Raw genomic sequence first — 19,126 nt, forward strand, 5'->3', positions numbered from 1 at the left:
TGATTACACCAACTATCCATGAATACCACGTAGTGGAGTCATTAAGAACCGGTTTTAACCAGAAACAAATTGCATCATGAGATTTTCTTCATGAACTTTGATATAACTTTGATACTAAACCATTAAAAAAAATTCAATATTTCCAGTCTCCCTGTTAAATTTCCCATAAGAGGGGGCTCCGCTCATTTTACTAAAGGGGGGTCTCAATGTATTTCCGTATGCCGCAACAGCCTAGATGGCGTGGCATTCGTTGAGACCTATGCCTCCATACAAAAGTCGCTAGTAAAAAGTAGCTTCCCGTCAAATCCCCATATGGGAAATATGGGGACCCCCAAATATGAAAACCCCTATTTTTACTCCTAATTAAACCCCTATTTTAGATAGATGTTGCAAATGGTCGTCGAGGGCTATTGGAATTTAACGTTGACTGCAGCGACCATAGGCTAGATGACTCTGGTTCTGCTCAGTTTATCACCCAATATAACCCTATTTGACAACCATGTATCGAGTATAGATTTACACTTCTAGGTTTTGGGTAGTCTTGTCACTCAGCAGACAACAGAATGGTCCGATTTTTTGCGATGGCTCTGCAGACTGGAACATCGCCAATTTTAACCAGTTGCAAAGCAAGCACACGCAATTTATTTGTAAGACTTAAATTTCATATTTAAGAACGATAAGGAGAATAAAAATTAAAAAAATCAAATGCTTAAACAGGAAATGCTAGACAATTAACAATCTAGTATACTCAACGTGTATTTTGCTGCTGCACTTTTGGCAACTGACGTTTTTTGCCAAACCTCTACTGATAGGGATTGCATCAATTTTTAGCGTAACACGGGTCAAACCCATGATCTTTGTTTCCCTATTATAAAAAAAAAAAACATTATAAATTTTTTTTAGTAATATGTCAAATTATATTACGCAAATTGCAAAGCTTTTCCATATTTACGATGAATCGTCTGGACAGGGTTCTTAGGCCAGTAACTGATCTTTCCATCTGAAATTTAAAATTTTGAGTTAATTGAACATTTATAAATTAATTCAAATCTACCGGGGGCAAGAAGTGGGGCGATAACCGCCCGATTGCATGATGTTCCGGCCTACGTCTTTCCGGCCCATACATTTCCGGCCCGCTTTTTATGGTCCGGTAATGCGTGTAAATGGTCCGGAAAGGAACTGATTTTCCGGCCCGTAATAAAAAATTTATGTGTAATGATCGTAGTATGAGTATCTTAGTATCAGTACCAAATAAACTTTGCTTTATTACAGCCAAAACTCAAATATAAAAATAAATTTAATCTGAAGATACATTGCTGATAAATAGTTTTATTAGAGCCAAAACTCAAAAAGAAAAGGAAAAAGCGGAAATTCAAAGTACATCTAATCTGAAGATACATCGCTTTCAGAATCATCAACAATTTGAAAATGATTGTCGGCCTTATTGTAGATATCGTACAAGGTGGCAACTTTTTCCAGCAATAACTTAGATGGTAGATCATCGTTGGTGTACTGGTCCCATAAAGCAACAAGATCATCTTGTAGTTGTTGGCAAGCCTTGTTTCGTCTTCTAAGGTTTTCGCCGCGTTCCATAAGTTTGGCCTGGAGACTAATTAGAGTAGCTTCATAGTGGAGTTGATCGATGAGATGGAATAAGTTGAAAGCGCCGTTTTTTCCTTCGTTGATTCTGTTGTGCCAGCCTTCGACGTCGTTATTTGTCCTGTCATCTTGTCTAAACACGCTCCAGTTTACTGGGGGCCAAGTATTACTCTTAATCCAATTGCGGTCAATGTAGCTACAAAACTTTTTCATTTTTCCTCGGCACGTACGCTGGATTGACTTAAATCTTTTTTCAATTTTCTCATGAGGCATCAAATGTAGAGACATCAGCTGCCTACATTTATTTCTCACTTCTTGGTCGGTTCTGTAAGCTCGTCGTAGACCATTTTGCTGGATGAAACGAAAGAGTGATTGAGTCCAGTGATAGCCACATCCGCGTATAGTCACCGAAGGAAGTTTTGCACGTACTGTCTTCCAAACTGCTTTCTCGAAGTCTGCAACAAATTCAATAGCTTCCGGATGTCCGATCAACTGAAGGATGTGATCAAACACGGCACTGTAATCTTCAGCCGTTCTGCGTGACATAATGACATACAACAAAGGAACCTGCTTCTTAAAGCCTTTCTTTTCAATGAAACCATGAATACTAAACAGCTGTACAAAAGGGAAAGGTGTACATTTAAAAGTCCCGTCAGCAAACCACTTTCTCAAAGTTTTCAGGAGTTTCAATTGCTTATCGGTTGCGAAGATCAAATGACGTGCCAACGTGTTTCTTGTGTTAACTTTTATGTCTCCTCTCAAAAATTGTTTCGGTATTGCTTGGACGTATCTCTTCATGTCGAAATGCAGATCTGCTGGATTAGCTGGTCTTGTGGCTTCTTTGATCTTGTAGAGCGCTCTATTTAAATTCGACAATTTGGGCAGTTCAGCTTCTTCGTCGTCCAGAAACTCTTCAAGTAGTGCAGGTTCAGACACTTTCCGGGGCACTGCGTGTCGGTTTTTCCGTATCTCCTCCTTACATTTTGAGTAGACTCTAGCCTGTACGTGCACGTCTTTTTTCTTTTGGCAAGTGTGTTTTATAGTTTCTCGATAAACCCCATTCTCTTCTTTAACAATGCCTGGACAGTTTTCTTTCTCCCAACGGACTGTACATCTCCATGTAATTTTCTTTCCATCAAGGGATTTCCGTTTGATTCCATATTTATGACCCTTGCTATCAAAAAGAGCTTTGCTGTTCCTTAAAAAAAGCATAATATTAGTACATTCGATTATCATAAAGTAATATAGTACGACTCTTACTTTCTTAACGCTTTTTCCAAAACAATCCATTTTGGCGGCGGAGACAGCGGGTCAATATCCATATCCTCCCAGTCCTCATCATCGGAAGCTGCTTGGATCATTCCATTGAATTGATAAGAATCCTCTCGGACTGGGACCGGTTCTTCAAAGCGGCTACTGAGTTCGGCTGAAAAGACCGCATTTTCTCGGACCGGTTCTTCAAAGTGACTACTGAATTCGGTTGAAAAGACCGCGTTTTCTCTGACTGGTTCTTCAAATTGACTACTGAATTCGGCTGAAAAGACCGCGTTTTCGCTGACTGTTTCTTCAAAGCGGCGCTTGGAAGGAGCTTCATTTCTGCTGCTGTCGGAATCAGAAGTTATACGAGGTGGTGGTACTTTCCCCCTTCTGAATTGAAATGAATCCTGCTCGATTGATGAGACTACATCATGCCAAGAGCTCAGCATACCAACCGCCCACGTAATGTCGTTAGAATAACCCGAGTCTTCGAATATAGCTCCGGCAAGGGCTATATCCGGCTATAACCGCCAAGTTTTTAGAATTTTCCAAAATTAGAGACGTGCTCCCACTACCCCAGCGCAATTTTAGCCCACCCTTTCTCGCTTGTGATTGGTTCGGCCCGATTTGAAAAGGCCTTGAAAAGCAAGCACACGCAATTCGTTTGTAAGCAGTAAATTTCATTTTTAAGACAGTAAGGAGCAAACAAAATCAAATGTTTGGAAAAGAAATGTGGACAATTGGCAATCTAGTATACGCAATACGTATTAGACTGCAGCACTCTTTGCGACTTTCACGTTTCAGGTTAGAAGTAAATTTCATTTTTAAGACAGTAAGGAGCAAAAAAAATCAAATGTTTGGAAAAGAAATGTGGACAATTGGCAATCTAGTATACGCAATGCGTATTAGACTGCAGCACTCTTTGCGACTTTCACGTTTCAGGTTAGAAGTAAATTTCATTTTTAAGACAGCAAGGAGCAAAACAAATCAAATGGTTGGAAAAGAAATGTGGACACTTAGCAATCTAGTATACGCAACGCGTACTTGGCTGCGGCACTTTTTGCGACTTTCACGTTTTTCCCCAAACCTCGACTGATGGGAATGGAATCAACATTGAGCGTGACACAGGTCAAACCCATGATCTTTGTCTCTCTATTATTTAAAAAAAAACATTAGCATAAAAAAAATTAGTAATATGTCTACTTCTTACACGAACTCCATAGCTTTTCCAAATTTTCGATGAATGGTCTGGACAGGGTTCTTAGGCCAGTAACTGATTGTTCCTCCGGGGGCAAGAAGTGGGGCGATAACCGCCCACGTTATGTCATTAGAAAACCCCGAGTCTTGGAATATAGCCCCGGCAAGGGCTTCCTAGACGTCAGCCAATTCCTTAGGGGGCTCAGTGAAGGTGGCGAAAGGCAGTTCTGGGTCGTCCACCGACTCCACTATCTCAAAAAACTATCAAAACAACAAAAAGTTGTTTTGATACAAAGATTGTTTTGTTATATGTAAGAATCTCTTACCTCATGCATGTGTTGGTGTCCATTACGGGTCTGTTGTTCGGCAAAGGCATCGATTTTAGCTGTTAGGTTGTTATCACATAGCTTGATGTGTTTATGTATGCCATGCCTAACGGTGAGAACTGCCCAAAATTCGTTACTCGTCAGAGTTGCAAAAGTGGCCGACTTTGCGTCCATCGTGTCTTGACAGTTCAGACTGACAAATTTTGCCATTTCAAAACCTAAAAATAAACAGTTAGAATATTAGAATAATAGAATTTTATGAGAAATAAGAAATTAGCTTACCCAATACTCGGTCACCTATACACTCCTGTTCATTGTAGGACTCGGTGAGGCAATTGTTCTTGTAAGATGAGTGGGTCATTGCTTGAATAAGCAGCAACTTATTTTTGAAGATATAGCCAATAGTTTTTTCCACTTCTTCAAGCCCGTTGAACAAAAATTCAACCATGGCTTTCCCGTCCAAACATATCCTCTTCTTGGGCAGGGGGCTCACACCCATCTCTTTGGTCTCTAACTTACGTTTCATTACTAGAAATAATTAAGTTAATGTATTTTACAATGGCTATTCATTAAAAAAAAACTGGGAGTTCTGATAAGAAATATCAGCAATAAACCAACAACAGGTGTCCCAAGATGGGTTGGTTATTTAACCCCACTAGGCAAAAAAAAAACACCAAAATTAGGATTCAAACAGTAACTTGAATCTCTTACACACTTTTTGATGTAAAAATATTGACCAAGCAATAAGTTTTGAATATACTTTTTGAAAAGAAACCGCGCGAATACAATGCGATGTCAGCGCCAAAACAAGGATTAAAATGTTACCTTGGTTCTCTTACACACTTTTTGACGTAAAAATGTTGATAGAGCAAAATGTTTTGAATATAATATTTGAAGAAAAACCGCAGGAATACTACTACGAATACTACGACTAGAAGTACGTTCAAATTCATTAGAGCGTAGTTTTAGGTAGTACAGCATTGAGTCTGAGATCATTTCGTTGTTTTATTTTATTTTTTTTAAATAGAATTTTCTTACATTTTTATACAGGGAAAGAATCTAAACCTCTTACGCCAAAAAATCCCATACACGATTCACGAAATAATTCAAAGTCATCTTTTACAAAAAAACATAATTTATTGTGTCAGGAAAATAGTTTACAATGATCTTCATCTCCTTCAGTCTATTCCTCAAGTAAAGTGTCAACTTGCCTAGAAAATTGACAAGAAAAGGCGTTGTCAAGACATGATTCTTTGTACTCTTACATGGATCAAGGTTAGATCAGGTAAAATCAGATCGGCAGCAAGTGTTGGCAAACCAACAGAAACCATAAAATATTAATGTCTGAAGTTTAAAGAATTTTCTCCTCTAAAAAGTATAGCCATAGATGTCAACTGCAGTTTAGAGTTTTCTTTCTTTTTTTAGGACTGGCTTCTGAACAATCTTCCCCCGATACTCTCAACACATATAGTTGATGACTTTGCTGCTGGATCCTCTTCACGTGAAAACAAAAACAAACAAAAAATTAGTTAGGATACATATGTTGAGATGGCGAAAATGTGGGAAGTAAATAGTTGATTGTGTGGATTGGGATTGAAATTAGTGCATTTGTCAGTGGTTTTTTGAGGTGCTGTGTTTTTAACGTGGAAACGTTTAGGGGCAAGGAAAAGTTGTTTTGATTGGATGTAGACGTGAAGTTGAGGGGGCCAAGTTATCTTTAGATGAAGGACGCTACGGATTAGAGGCTCACGATGAAAGGAAAAATGTTGGCAGCTGAGAATAAATTTTTCAATAGATTCCTCTTCGGAAAGAAAAGACGAAGTTTTAAGCTATGCATCAAATGGAGTATATATTTTAATAGCTATTGGTCATATTGGTCAGTCGTTAGAGCGGATAACTAGATTGAGAAAAAACAGGGGTTCAATTCCTGGCAGAATAAAAAATTTTGTATCTAAAAGAATGAGCGTTCAAACGTCGCGTATGAACGTCCAGCGGAGAGGACATTGGGATGTCCAAAAACAAAAAAAGTAGCTTCGCAAGAACGTCCAGCTCTTACTCGGTGGACGAGTTTGAAAAGTTTTATGGATATAACTGTGCTTGTAGTAAGAAATCTTCGGATCATTATGCTGAGCCACTACGATAAGGTCGTCCGCATAGCCTGATTGATATTGGAAAAGGGAACGTAACTCGGAGCAAATCTTTTACGAAGATGTTCCATAAATGGGGCGATGTGTCCCCATTTTGTGGGAAGCCCAACGTAACGGTTTGGGTTATTGTGGAAGAAGGACTACTAAGGACAGCGGAGCGATCTGAAATAAAACTATTACATTTACATTTACATTTTCAAGAATTTATAAAGCGCTTTTCATAAAATGTTCAAAGCGCTACATTGAGCTGAAGGGATCTGTAATAACATATTGTATGCGATTTTAAAAAGATGATCTTGAGTTAGGACTTAAACAATGACAAGGTGTTGGTTGCCCGTAATACCTTCGGTAGCTTATTCCAGAGCGTTGGAGATGCATGGCTGAAGGAGCGAGCGCCATATGTATCGAGGCAAAATCGTGGGACAAATAGCAGATAAGATGATGCGGCAGATCTTTATTAAGATGATGGACGATATGGTGTGATGAGTTCAGATAGATAGGCTGGGGCTGATCCGTGGAGGCACCGGAATGTCAAAACAAGAATCTTGAATTCTATTCGGCTCTTTATCGGAAGCCAGTGCAAGGCAATCAGATGTGGGGTGATGTGTTCAGATTTCTTTACCCTCTTCACCATTCTCGCCGCCTTGTTCTGAAAAGTTGAAGTTTGTTCAGGAGCTTGTCAGGAAGCCTGTACAGAAGGGAATTGCAACTGTCGATTGTAGAGAAAACAAAGGCGTGCATCAGCTTCTCAGCTGCAGCGTCATCAAGGAATCTGCGAGTCTTGCCGATAGACCAGATGTGAAAATTAGCCCTCTTGCACAGACTCTGAACTTGCTCCTCAATCCGATAGATGCACATCAATGATGACGCCCAGATTCTTTATAGATGCATGAGGGGTCAAGCTCTAATTCACCATCTTCGTATGTCGACAGCGCTTCCTGGCTGAGTAGACCAGAAGAAGCTCAGATATGTCACCATTGAACTTGAGCTTGTTTCTCTTCATCCAGGGTGTCTTCTCATCCACGCAGTCCGCCAGCCGACAGTACATTTCACTCTGGTGAAAATGCTTAAGGTTCAGCTTGAACTTGGCGTAAAGGTCCGTATCATCCGAGTAGAGCTGAGAGTTGATTCCATGACGCACTGATATGTGATAGATCGGACCAGAATAAGTAGAGAAAAGAGTCAGACCGAGAACTGAGCCCTGAGGTACAGCCATTGCCACACTGGAAGATTCCCACAACATCATTCACACTCACTGACTGACTCCCGGCCACTCAAGTACGACTTGAACCAGTCCAATGCCCTTCCCGATACACAACAACCATCTGCATGAGCCTCTGAATGAGAATTGCATGGTCTACGGTGTCAAAAGCAGCACTCAAATCCAGAAAAAGCAGTAGAGAGCCCATCCCTTCGTCAACAGACTTAAGCAGGTCATTTACTACACGTATAACAGAAGTTTCACAAGAATGAAACGTACTATAAGCAGATTGCACAGAAACATACAAGTTATGTTGAGCTGAGAGACAAATTGATCAGCTACAACACGTTCCGTCAATTCAGACAAGAAAGACAGATTGGATACAGGCCTGTAGTTAGAAAGCTGTTCGGGACACAGAGATGGTTTCTTCAATAGTGGTGTAACATGCGCCGTTTTGAAGCTGTCGGGAAATATCTGACTTACTAGTGACTCATTTACAATGGAGGTAATAGCTGGAGCAAGCACAATTACAACACTTTTCAGAACATGCATCGGAATTGGGTCAAGGGAACAGGACTTGTTTGAGGAAGCCAGAATTCTCTCTGTTATGTCAAAAACACCAACAAGGACGAACGAGTCGAATGCTGGAACATCAGTCACTGACTCAGAGCAAGATCCAGCCTGCAAGGGGTCGAGATCAAGTTGTCTTCTGATTTTTGTGACTTTGCTGAGAAAGAACGACGAAAACTGATTTAATTATTGACGATGTGCAGAAAATCAGCTGATAGCTTCAGTACAGGATCTATTCACTGCAGGCTCCAACACCTCGTCAGGGACGATTGGTAAGTTGATTTTCCTGAAAGTATAATAATAGATTAATTTTTAATCGTTTAATTTAATTTTAGGATTTAGGGTTTTCTACATGATTAATTATCCAACCATTCAACAGAAGATTCGCGAAGAAATAGAAAATGTCTGTGGCGATTCTCTTCCGTCACTGGAACATCGCGCTAGGTGAGGAAAGATTGCGAGTAGTATACAATTATGCAATAATCAATCAACTTTCATCACGTTTCATACCTTGCCATTTACCGATGCGCTTATTACGGAAGTTATGAGAATGTCTAGCGTAGATCCATTAGGAGTTTAACATCTTGCCATGAAGGAAACGCAACTTCTAGGATTCACCATACCAAAAGTTCTACCATCAGACATAGAATAATAAAAATAAATAATTATTTTACTAATCAATTTAACATTCGAAACGGGGAAGCATCGTTTCGGTCAATATCAATTCTATGCTCCAAGACACCAAAATGTGGCACGACCCAGAACATTGCCGACCAGAACGTAACCTGAACGCCGACGGAAAACTGTTCAGAAACGAAGCCTTTACTCTTTTCGGCATTGGTAATAATTTTGAGACGCAAACTATTTTACAAGCACGAATAATTTTGACGGTTTTCTAATATTCACTTATATATATATTATTCACTTCTATTTTAATTAGGGAAACTAATTTGTCTGGGTGAGTCTCTGGTTCGGAACAAGGTTTTTCTTTTCACCGCAGCTCTCGTCAAAACATTCGAATATAAAAATTTCTGCCAAACAAACCGCCGCCGACACTGGAACCCACCATCGGATTTGTTTCTGGCCCACAACCTTTCAAAGCCGTTGTAGTCTCTCTGGTTTACTGAAAAAAAAAATTACATGAACTTTTAAATAAGACTTAGCAACATTACATACCTACGTTTTTGCAGGCCCAAATAAAATTACGTATAATCAACTTAACCCAGAGTCCGCCATTCGTATGGAAAATCCCAGACGGTGTTTTTTATTCGTGCAGTTGTTTGTGTGAGGCCCAACTCGAAAACTGTAATATTGGGTAATGTAATAAAACGGAGTTTTAATTTTTGCTTCGGTGGGTATGCTTATTTTTCCAGCATACTGTTGTATCACCTAGCAATGCAGGAGCAAATGAACTGTAGAGAAAACCAAATTAACCTACTTTATCAGTATAAGGAGGTTCTTATAAAAACTCACATTTTCAGCGACTGCATAGCTAAAATAGTAATGCGTTTATCCTTCCAATTGCAAAAATGTGGGTTCGATCCTTGTCAGCGGAGTGCCTTCGATCTTGAGAGAATTAAGGTCGTTGATTAGACGAAAAAGCGCCCCATTATCAGAACCAGAGTCTACAATTAACTGCAATTAACAAGGTGAAGGAGGTAAATTGGGCAAGAGCATTTAATTAAGGCAGAAAAGATGGCTGGGCTGAGCTCTGTCGAACTCACTTTGGATGTCAAGAAACGCAGCCACAGTGCATCTCTTAGCATTAAATTAATTAAATCCATCATCAATTTCGAAGACTACAGAGGGCATGGCGGACTCTGTAGAATTGCCTTCTCTGAACCCGTGCTGTCTATCAGTCAGCCAGTGGTGAGATTTGGCAAACCAGGAAAGCCGACCAAGAATAACCAGAACGAAGAAAAACGTAAAATTTCCGTCAGTGAGAGTCAGTGAGGAATGGAGGGCAGCTCCTTTAAGAAAATTGAAAAGCCGTTTCACGTGGCTTCAAGGATTGTAGACAGGGTTGACTCAACCTGCGGGATAAAGTGGTTTACAAAACCCTTAAGGATTTCAGTAGGATAATCTGTGGTAGAGCCATTAATAATCATAGTGCTTGGAACGCTTTTAGCCTTAGTGCTCCCAGAAAATGATTTAAGAAATTGAAAGAATAAGTTGGAGTCATCTTAGTTTGAAACTCCTTTCATGCTTTGCTTTTTGCACGCCTTAGTTATTTTGGTAACTAGCTGCAAAGTTGCAGTAAATTTTTCCGAGCCATCTTTTGAAACGTAGAGCACCAACTCTATCGGGACAACCAGGGCATAGATTTGGACTTGGTTTCGGTAGTTTTGGGGCGATTGGATACAGTTGCGCTCTTGACGACGGCTCGAGTAATCAACTCAATTTGGTTGTCAATTCCAGCTACCAATATAGGTTTAGAGAGAGAAGTAACATCTGCTAGCTCTATTTTTAGTAGTGCAAGGTGCAAGGCATCTGGGCCTCTCTTCTGGGCAAAATTTGACTTGTGGGGTCCAATCCACTTCATAGATACGAAAGGGTGGTCAGAAAGAGAGGGGACTGGCAGAAACAGCCACCTCATAGTTTTTGTTCCTAAGCCAGCAAGGCAGCAAGGCGTTACGTCTACAAAATAGGTGCCTGGTGGTACGAACTCTAAGTCATGATGGGGTATATTTTCTAAGTTGAGATTATGTTGCTGAATTAGGAGTTCTAGTTCTTCACCTCTGACATAATTTTAGGGTTGTCCCACATCTGGCTTCTTGCATTTGAGTCAATCCCTAAATGACAGAGAAGCAAATATATGATTGACAGACCAGGAGCAGGAAGGAAGGACCGGAGAAAGACAAGGAGAAGGAAGGACCAAGTGATGGAAGTAGGTATACAGAGGCTAGACGAAGCACTTATAGGAAAGAGGGGATGTAAACGCAAGCCACATGATTGCCCAACATAGTCTGCAAGTCTCAGGTCCAACCTTGGACTTACTAAGCGGTCGCTTGTTAGGTCCGGGGTTGGAACTGAGCCGTTTGCCTTAACTATTGGTAATCGAGTCTCGAGTCTCCACTCTCCAATCGATTTTCAGCAGCTGCCAGGAACCAGGGCAGCCATGCTAATTTATTCCTTCGTTGTTTCTCGTTTTACATTTGTGATTTTTTACAGAAAAACAGCTCAAATTATATTGTGTAGACAGTTGTCAAGTTGGTAGAAGATATGGATGAAAAAGGAAAGAATTGCAAGCAAATTTGAATTCTAAAGAGAAATAAAAAAGTTACGTTCTTAAGAGAAGGTGATATACGAGCTACTCATCGAGTTTCCAACAGCCTGAAACCCGGCAAGTGTTTTTTAAGAGTGGATTGCGTTAAGCAGCGGCCAACGACTCAAAATAAAGTATTATAGGATGGCAGTCATTGCTCCAAACAAGTTTTCAGTCATCTTAACAACCAGATACCATGCGATATGTTTACTAACAATGGTATGCATTACCTAGATAATACTTCTTTTAATCTTCTTTATCATATTTTACCATCCTTATTATTCTCTTTTGGTTTTTAGGAAGCAATGGAGAGCCCATGACTACAGATACTGGGGTACCGTTGATGCTGAAATATGACTACCAGCCAAAAACACAGACTGCCTAAATACAGTTTGTGAATATATAGGCTCAATAGCGGAGAAAATGTCAAACTTGCAGAACGGAGAAAGGATTTTTTTTTCAATGCTAGGAGAATTGCAAGTCCATGGTTGGACCTGAGACTTGGAGACTATGTTGTGATTGCCCAGGTGTTTGGCTGTTAGGCTGCAGTTTTTAATTTATTATCACTTACAAGGATGGCAGAGCCATAACTGGCGATGAGACGAGAAACCATTCGGAATATTAATAATAGTGGGATAGAAAGTTGTGAAAGCGTACGGTTCCTGGATTAGCACACAATCGATATCGAGAGATATCGAGAACCAAGGGACTGAGATGCAGCTTTTGAGTGAAGAAGGTTAATTCTGAAGGCAGCGAATGGAAGAATAATTTGGTTGTGGGTGGAGAAGGTTTTTGTTTTTAATGGACATATGAGTGGGTATTTAAATACACTAACGATATAAATAGGCATATTATCGTTCCACATCAGCACTGACTTGTTCCCTACGGCTTTTGTGACTTGCTTGCTGGAATCCCACAAAATAAGCACATTTAAATTTCCCATCGAGTACCGTGCACAGAGATGTACGGTGATGTTCTGCGCATTTTCAGCATTAAGCACTAGAGGCATATTTGTGGAGTGTGCCTATATGTTTGGCAGTTGAAGCAGTGCCGGACCTCCCGATTTAAATCAAAATACACAATTCTGATGGACTCATAAAAACACCCCTCTTTATTTCTAGGGAAGCGGTCTTTGCTTCTTTGGACTTTAATCTTAACATGACCCCTTTCGGAGCCTTGCTTGGAGTGAATCAATTTGATAGAGTGGATTTGATTATGGGAGAATTTGTTATTACGATGTTCAAGTTCTGACTTGAGGCCCTCCAGGTTGGAAATGTACGCAAAGAGTCTACCACCGGGAAGAAAAAAGCTACCTTATTTACTTCCTTGAAAAGATTTGTTGACTTTGGGTCTTTACTCAGAATGGAAGCTGCTCTGACAGCATCGGCTTTTTTGTCAAAAGTGATGTCACTCGACTTGGAGGCCAAATTTTCTCAATTTCAGTTATTGACAGAGGATCTGCTGGCCTCCTACCATCGGCGTAGTCATCCACTACAACAGAACCCACACAACACAACCCTCCTGCACGGGTAATTTCTGCATATGTGGGCTTTGTCTTGGAGAAGAAAGCTTCCAGAGTTCAATCAGCAAAAGCTTCTACCAGATCCGCAATTTTGGTCTTAAGTTTAAGTGCATCCTCCGTCTTGGTTGCAAGCGCAGCCTTTATTCCAGCTATTTCAATACTTTACCGTTAAGAGCCCATAGGCCTCAGAACTGCTGTCCTTTCCTGTTCAAACGCATCCATGAAATTGTCCTGATTACGCAGTAGAGATATGCTTTTGTTAATTATGCAGATTAGTTCAGCATTATCTAACTGGTCTAGTTTACAAAGGAAGGGGCCCAACCAAGAACTCTCCCTCGCGTTCCTGGCGGATGACAGCCTAATCTACGCTTTCCTGGCCTTCACTTTAGACCGGGGGACATACTGTAGGCCCTTTCATATAGTTTAGTGGCCGGCAATATGAAGCCCGAGGTGCAGAGAACTCGTATGCTTCGGCTGTCATCCGCCAGGAACGCGAGGGAGAGTGATAAAAATGGCGACTAGGCTGGGTGGGAAACTTGTCAAAATTACACTTTACTAATTTGGGAATAACTCGACCAATCTAATCCAGAATGTAAATTACTTTTGGATTCGTATTGAGGAATGGACGAACAAACTTTTGGGAGAATTTTTTTTAAAGGTTAGCATTTACCCAAAAAGCGATACCGAAGACCCACAAAATTGTTAAAATTTGAAAAAAACCCCAGACTTTAACATAAAATATCTCCCGAACGGCAAGGAATATTGAAATTCTGCAAGACCAGGTGATTCCGGAGTAAAAAACTGGATATGCCTGAATTATTTTAGATTTTTAAGTCCCATAGCGGAATGAGGAAAAAGGGGGGTCCATGGATTTGGTGCGCTTGAGTGGTAGATTGCTTGTTAAAATTTAACTATTTAAAATTTAAAAGTTGGGGGGGGGGGGGGGGCTTTGTAGAGCCAGGAGATGAATTTGATGTGTATTGCTTACTTCTGTATGCATTGAACTTATATAGCTACTGCTCTCGAGGAATTTACCCTTGTGTGGAATAACCTCAAAATGAGGACAAATAGTTACAAAACTCCGAGACAGATCTTCATTGCAGGTCTGCTTTGGCTGCAACAGTAGCAAGGTGACCTGATTGTTCATTATGGATTACTATTTGTTTTATTTTTGCAGTTTGCAGAATCTGGGGCTGCAATTTTGGAAAAAATGTAAAATGTCAGTTTGGAAAGAAGAGTGATCGGATCATCGTTCCACCTTTTTTGGACTACCTCACAAAAGCTGTTCCCCTTCAGGAACTACAATTTTTTTCAAATTGGCCACTTAAAAAAGGAAAATATAGAGAGAGCTCACAGATTTGTGAAAAAAAAATTAATTTCACATAATTTGTTACTTAATTAAGTAACAAATTCGGGGATCATTTATTGAGTTTAAACCCAATAAATTTACTTCTTACCTTTATATCTTAGCGAGTTTTTGTATTTTTTCATGTACTTGTTTTGCTAAGCAAGCTCTATACACTAAACCTTGTAAAATCAGTGAAAAAGATGTTATTTATCCTGACTTTATTATAATTACCACCAAGATGAAAACATGAAACATTGTTATCCTAACAATAATTATAAAACGTTTTGTTGTACTCAATTGATTGGACCAGTTTCTGTAGTTTAAAGATACTTACTAGGAGTTCTTGAATTTCTCCTTACTTGTAAGCAGCAAGGTAATAATCTTTGGAATGCATGTCAGACTGGAGGGAAACCTCTGTATCCTTTCCAGGGAAGGGGGGAATCGTACTTCAATTTTTGAGTCTGTAGTCTTACTCCAGTTTATACTGGAAAAATCTGTTGTAATAATAAAGTGGGTAAAGTTCTTCGAGGACACATTATTGGTGACGAAGCAACGACAAATTTATTTAATTTACATATGAACATGATTTCTGGTTCCTCCTGGATTACCATGCATCTCGTTCTGCTTGGAAATTTCAAGCAGCTGTTGAAAATTAGGACGGTATACTGGTGCAATACGCATTGCCAACTTTGAAATACGGGAAAGAGACTTAGAGTCAACAATTCTTCAAACCCTGAAGAATTTCACCGGATTCCGACAATTTTTTAAACACTCCACCCACCTAACCAAAAGAAAGACAATTACGGTCACTAATTTTTTACTTATACTTCTTTTGTTTAGCCTTCAAAGATATACTTTCACTCTCTTTATTTGTACTTGGAAAGGTCATGTTTGCAATAATTCACTTATCAGTTTGGAGAAATTGACGGAGGGAATCACCTTATTTATAACGTAAATTCACTTATTCTTCGATTTCTTGACGTTGAGATCCATGAGCTTCTTGATACTATCAATTTTTCTGCCTCCCTGGGGACAAGGGTTTGCTAGGAGACGAAACGAAACTTCGTATTACAGACCTAGTGAAACTCGTCCGTGACCTGATAGCTGAACACGGCAGTTACATATCAATTATGAATAGAAAAAGATCTCATTGTGTCCTATCAAGAGTGCGACCATCAATTGTTACGGTTTGATCTGTCCCGATGACGAAACCAGCAAGAGTTAGATTTTTGGCTTACTACAATCGACGAAAACATGATCAGCAGAGCAGATGATTCTATCTCCAGCAGATCCACAGTCCATTCTCTTAAGCTGTTGTTGAGTAAAAAAATTGGTCAACCACACTCATTGCATCCAATCTCAATTGAGACTATTTAAGTAGCCAATTAAATCATCTGAAGCTGCAAAGACTGTATGGTTTCGCCAGTAGTACAAGCGTCGTACAAACGTGAAGTAGTACAGACGCTCGGTCCGTTCACTTCCACGTCCACCGCAAAGACCACCTTATTGTGCGCCAATCCATCAGCCGGATGCGAACCGCCTTCAAGGAAGCGGTAAGAAGATTCAAAATTGAGGAATTTCATTTTAGGTGCTAATACATAATTTCATAATAAAGTCTTCATGAAGATGCGTATATTATCTGGGCATATTTGTGAATGAGCCTAGGAAGATTGATCCTTAAATGATGACAGAAATTTTTTCCAGAGTACTACGTCGTACGAATCATTATAGTCTTTCAATTATAAGTAATTGCCATGAAAATGGGATTTCATAGAATTCTAAAACATAAACTACAAAATTTTAAGAAAAATCAACGAGGAAAATATTTGTCAATCAAAAACATTGTGGTCATATTTTCTTAAAACGGTTAAGTCCCTTTTTATAACTAGGTAATTAATCTTTACCGCCAGGCAGGAGAAACTAGTCTTAACTATTCGTCTTAATCCGGTTTAGATAACAATTACTAATCGGTATTATTGTTATTATTTGTCGTTACAGGACTAGCAGTCACAGTAACATCCAAAACCACCGACGCGTTTACCGTCGGACACCGTCATACTGTCTGCTGAACCACCCCAAAAAATCTGGGTAGAGTGAATTCTCTCCAAATAGACATTGAGCATGATATTTGATTCCAAATTTATTGCAAGGTAATCCTCACAGCAAAATTAGACATGGGCCCAACTATTGAACCCAGTAAGGATATTGCCGTGTGGACTTGTTTGAATCGTTGATTACAGCTATCTGTGTTGGTTTGGAGAACTCAAATTAAATTCTCTACATTGCTTTTTTTTACTTTCATGAAAGATTCGATCGATAAAATAAGGTTTCCATCGCAATATCTCGAAACTAAACTTTTTACTTGTTTGTCATACTTCTAGTGCAAACGTTTATTTATGACCCAAGATCACTCTACCAAAAAATTCATGAAAATTTTCTCGTGTGTTTATTACAGTGAAATACTTTCAACTCTGTGAACCACTTAATTGGAAAACCCAACGTAATTTGTAAAACCTCGTCCTCCTATTGTATCACAAACCAAATCTATTGGTTTTGGGGTATTATGGAATTACACCAGACAAAATTTTTTTGTTTTTTTGACAATGCGAGTCGAAACTTTACAGCTAATCAGGACCAATTATGACCATGGATTATTTTGCAGCACCAAAGTTTATGGGTTTGTTAAGAAAAATACTTGCAAGGACTATTTCAAAAATTATCATATTTTTTATTATAAGAGATACTCTTGTGAAGAATTCAAAACATTCTAAACAAGAAGTTTCTGAGCGTAGTTGGGCTCGCCAATTTCTGTTATACCTGATACATCATGAAAAAGCAAACGATTTTTATCTGTTTGTAGAGATGTTTTGCCTGTAGAGAAATTTAAACAGTAGGGAATTAGATTCCTAAGGGAAATAGAAAATAATTTGAAACAACAAAAGTGTGTTGCTGGAAAAAAATGAACAGATAAATCGCTTGCAAACTGGTAAGACATTGTATTACCTATTATATTTGTCACCTTGTTGACATTTTATTAAGTTTCACGTTCCTTTATCTGAAGTTGAATTGCAGAGCGATAAAAACCACAAAATTTTACCCCTTATACAAATAGAAGGTCCAGTAGACGATGAACTGGTAAGACTTAGACCCTACATGGATTCAAGTATTTTCAGGTTTCTGCAACCAAAATTCATTTAGATCTAAAGCACCAAGATGATGGACTACTAGTGGCTGCATAAACTCCAGTCAAAGCTGGACGAGATCTTGTGGAAATTACTTTGCCTTTTAGTTATTTATAATAACTTAATCAGTTTGCAGAGATCGGAATCTTAATTTTGTTTTGTTTTGGTTTTGTTGGTCTGGTTTTTTTTTTTTTTTTTTTTTTTTATGGGGGGGGGGGGGTTGGAAAGAAGAAATGGAAGAAAGTACCAAAATGAGTATGACGATTCATCAAGCCTTGCGAAGTATGTTACATTATTTTGACTTTGAATTTAATTTTTAAATGTTTTCCTTCTTCAGGACCTCCGCACGAAAACCATGCATGCCAAAGTCTGATTGTGTAGAGGTCCATCTGATTCATCTTTCTTTCCAACTTCTTCAAAAAGTGGATACCTTGAAGGACGGTACTTGGGGATTAAGCAAAGCGAAGACTCTACAGTCCGTCGGTGAACGCACAAGTGGAAAAATAAAAATGCTTCAATCTTAAATTTTGGCTGATTGTTTTATTAGTTAGAACAGATATTTGGCCAGAGCCTTAATTGAAACACAATACAGAAACTTTTACTCATAGAAATCCAATTGATGTCCAATTTGGGTGACAAGTCGTAATATAATCAAGAATTTCTTCTTCAAAACAATCGTGGAACAAGAATGAACACAACTGTGAACATCTCATGTGAAATTTCCATTCAGACGTGTAACGTACATGTACAAACTTTTCATTTCTGTCGATATCTTCACTGTATTATGGGTTAAAATAGACCCAAAATAGAGCGGAATCCGTTGGAAGCGAGTCCTTATGATAATGAACGAGAAGTGGGGAAGAAGAAGAATAAGAAATACATCGATCGAACGTATCACCAGTTCCTGTGGCCTAATAAAAATGTAACCATTACTATCTGTAAAATGAACAGGGTTAGGTTTTCTTTGTCTTTCTCTCTATATTTGGATCTCAGTGCTACCTACCGGATCTAACATGACAAAGGCGGACGACTATTTCGCCTCGGCCGGATTGATTTCGCTTAGAGACAGGCTATTGGAGTGAAGAGGGTCCTAGCGGATGAAGACTTTCATGCCATCCACTGGGTTTCAAACAAAGGGCAGTTATTAGAAGTGATCCAGCTTGCTGCGGACAGGAAAACCTTCTTTTAAATCTGTGACTTGCAGTTTCAGTGAGGACCCGGATGATTTGAAATCTTTTTAAATCCCGCCAAGGACACACAATGATTCCGTATGACTACTGTGGAATACATCCGATTGGGATTTTTGTCTGAGGTTGCTTTATTGCTCAACCCATTAGGAACTGCCACCTCCCAATTACCATGAAGGCCAAAAATGAAGATCAAGCTGTTTAATTGTGCTAGAATTGAATTGAACGAGCGATATCCTGTCTTCTGCGACGTTAGGACTTCCAGAAGTGAGCATTTGAAGGAGAAAGTTTTCTCTTTCAGGTTTGGACAATATCGTGAGGACCG

The 19,126-nt window shown here is 39.3% G+C and overlaps 1 protein-coding gene and 1 long non-coding RNA gene across 2 annotated transcripts; one reads left to right on the forward strand and one right to left on the reverse strand.

Annotated features, from left to right (window-relative positions):
• Positions 1-452: 452 nt before the first annotated feature.
• LOC124344139 lies at positions 453-834 on the forward strand. The gene is made up of 2 exons (XR_006919552.1): positions 453-647; positions 718-834. It is a non-coding gene; the product is annotated as an uncharacterized LOC124344139 (long non-coding RNA).
• Positions 835-4,175: 3,341 nt separating this feature from the next.
• Positions 4,176-4,905, reverse strand: LOC124328114 (endoribonuclease Dcr-1-like). Its single transcript, XM_046786938.1, has 3 exons — positions 4,662-4,905; positions 4,380-4,597; positions 4,176-4,314 (listed from the first exon to the last, which is right to left on the reverse strand). The coding sequence occupies exons 1-3, from the start codon at positions 4,903-4,905 to the stop codon at positions 4,228-4,230; spliced, it is 549 nt and encodes a 182-aa protein (XP_046642894.1). The 3' UTR covers positions 4,176-4,227.
• Positions 4,906-19,126: the final 14,221 nt, after the last annotated feature.

Source organism: Daphnia pulicaria, chromosome 1 (genome assembly GCF_021234035.1).
Source record: "Daphnia pulicaria isolate SC F1-1A chromosome 1, SC_F0-13Bv2, whole genome shotgun sequence".
Classification (NCBI taxonomy): Eukaryota; Metazoa; Arthropoda; class Branchiopoda; order Diplostraca; family Daphniidae; genus Daphnia; species Daphnia pulicaria.

What these genes read in the sequence shown, in the direction of transcription:
- LOC124328114 (XM_046786938.1), bottom strand. Translation starts at nt 4,905, where the DNA reads ATGAAACGTAAGTTAGAGACCAAAGAGATGGGTGTGAGCCCCCTGCCC. An exon ending in TATAGGTGACCGAGTATTGG is followed by an intron (nt 4,598 to 4,661) that starts GTAAGCTAATTT and finishes GTTTATTTTTAG; the next exon opens with GTTTTGAAATGGCAAAATTT. An exon ending in GACACCAACACATGCATGAG is followed by an intron (nt 4,315 to 4,379) that starts GTAAGAGATTCT and finishes TTGTTTTGATAG; the next exon opens with TTTTTTGAGATAGTGGAGTC.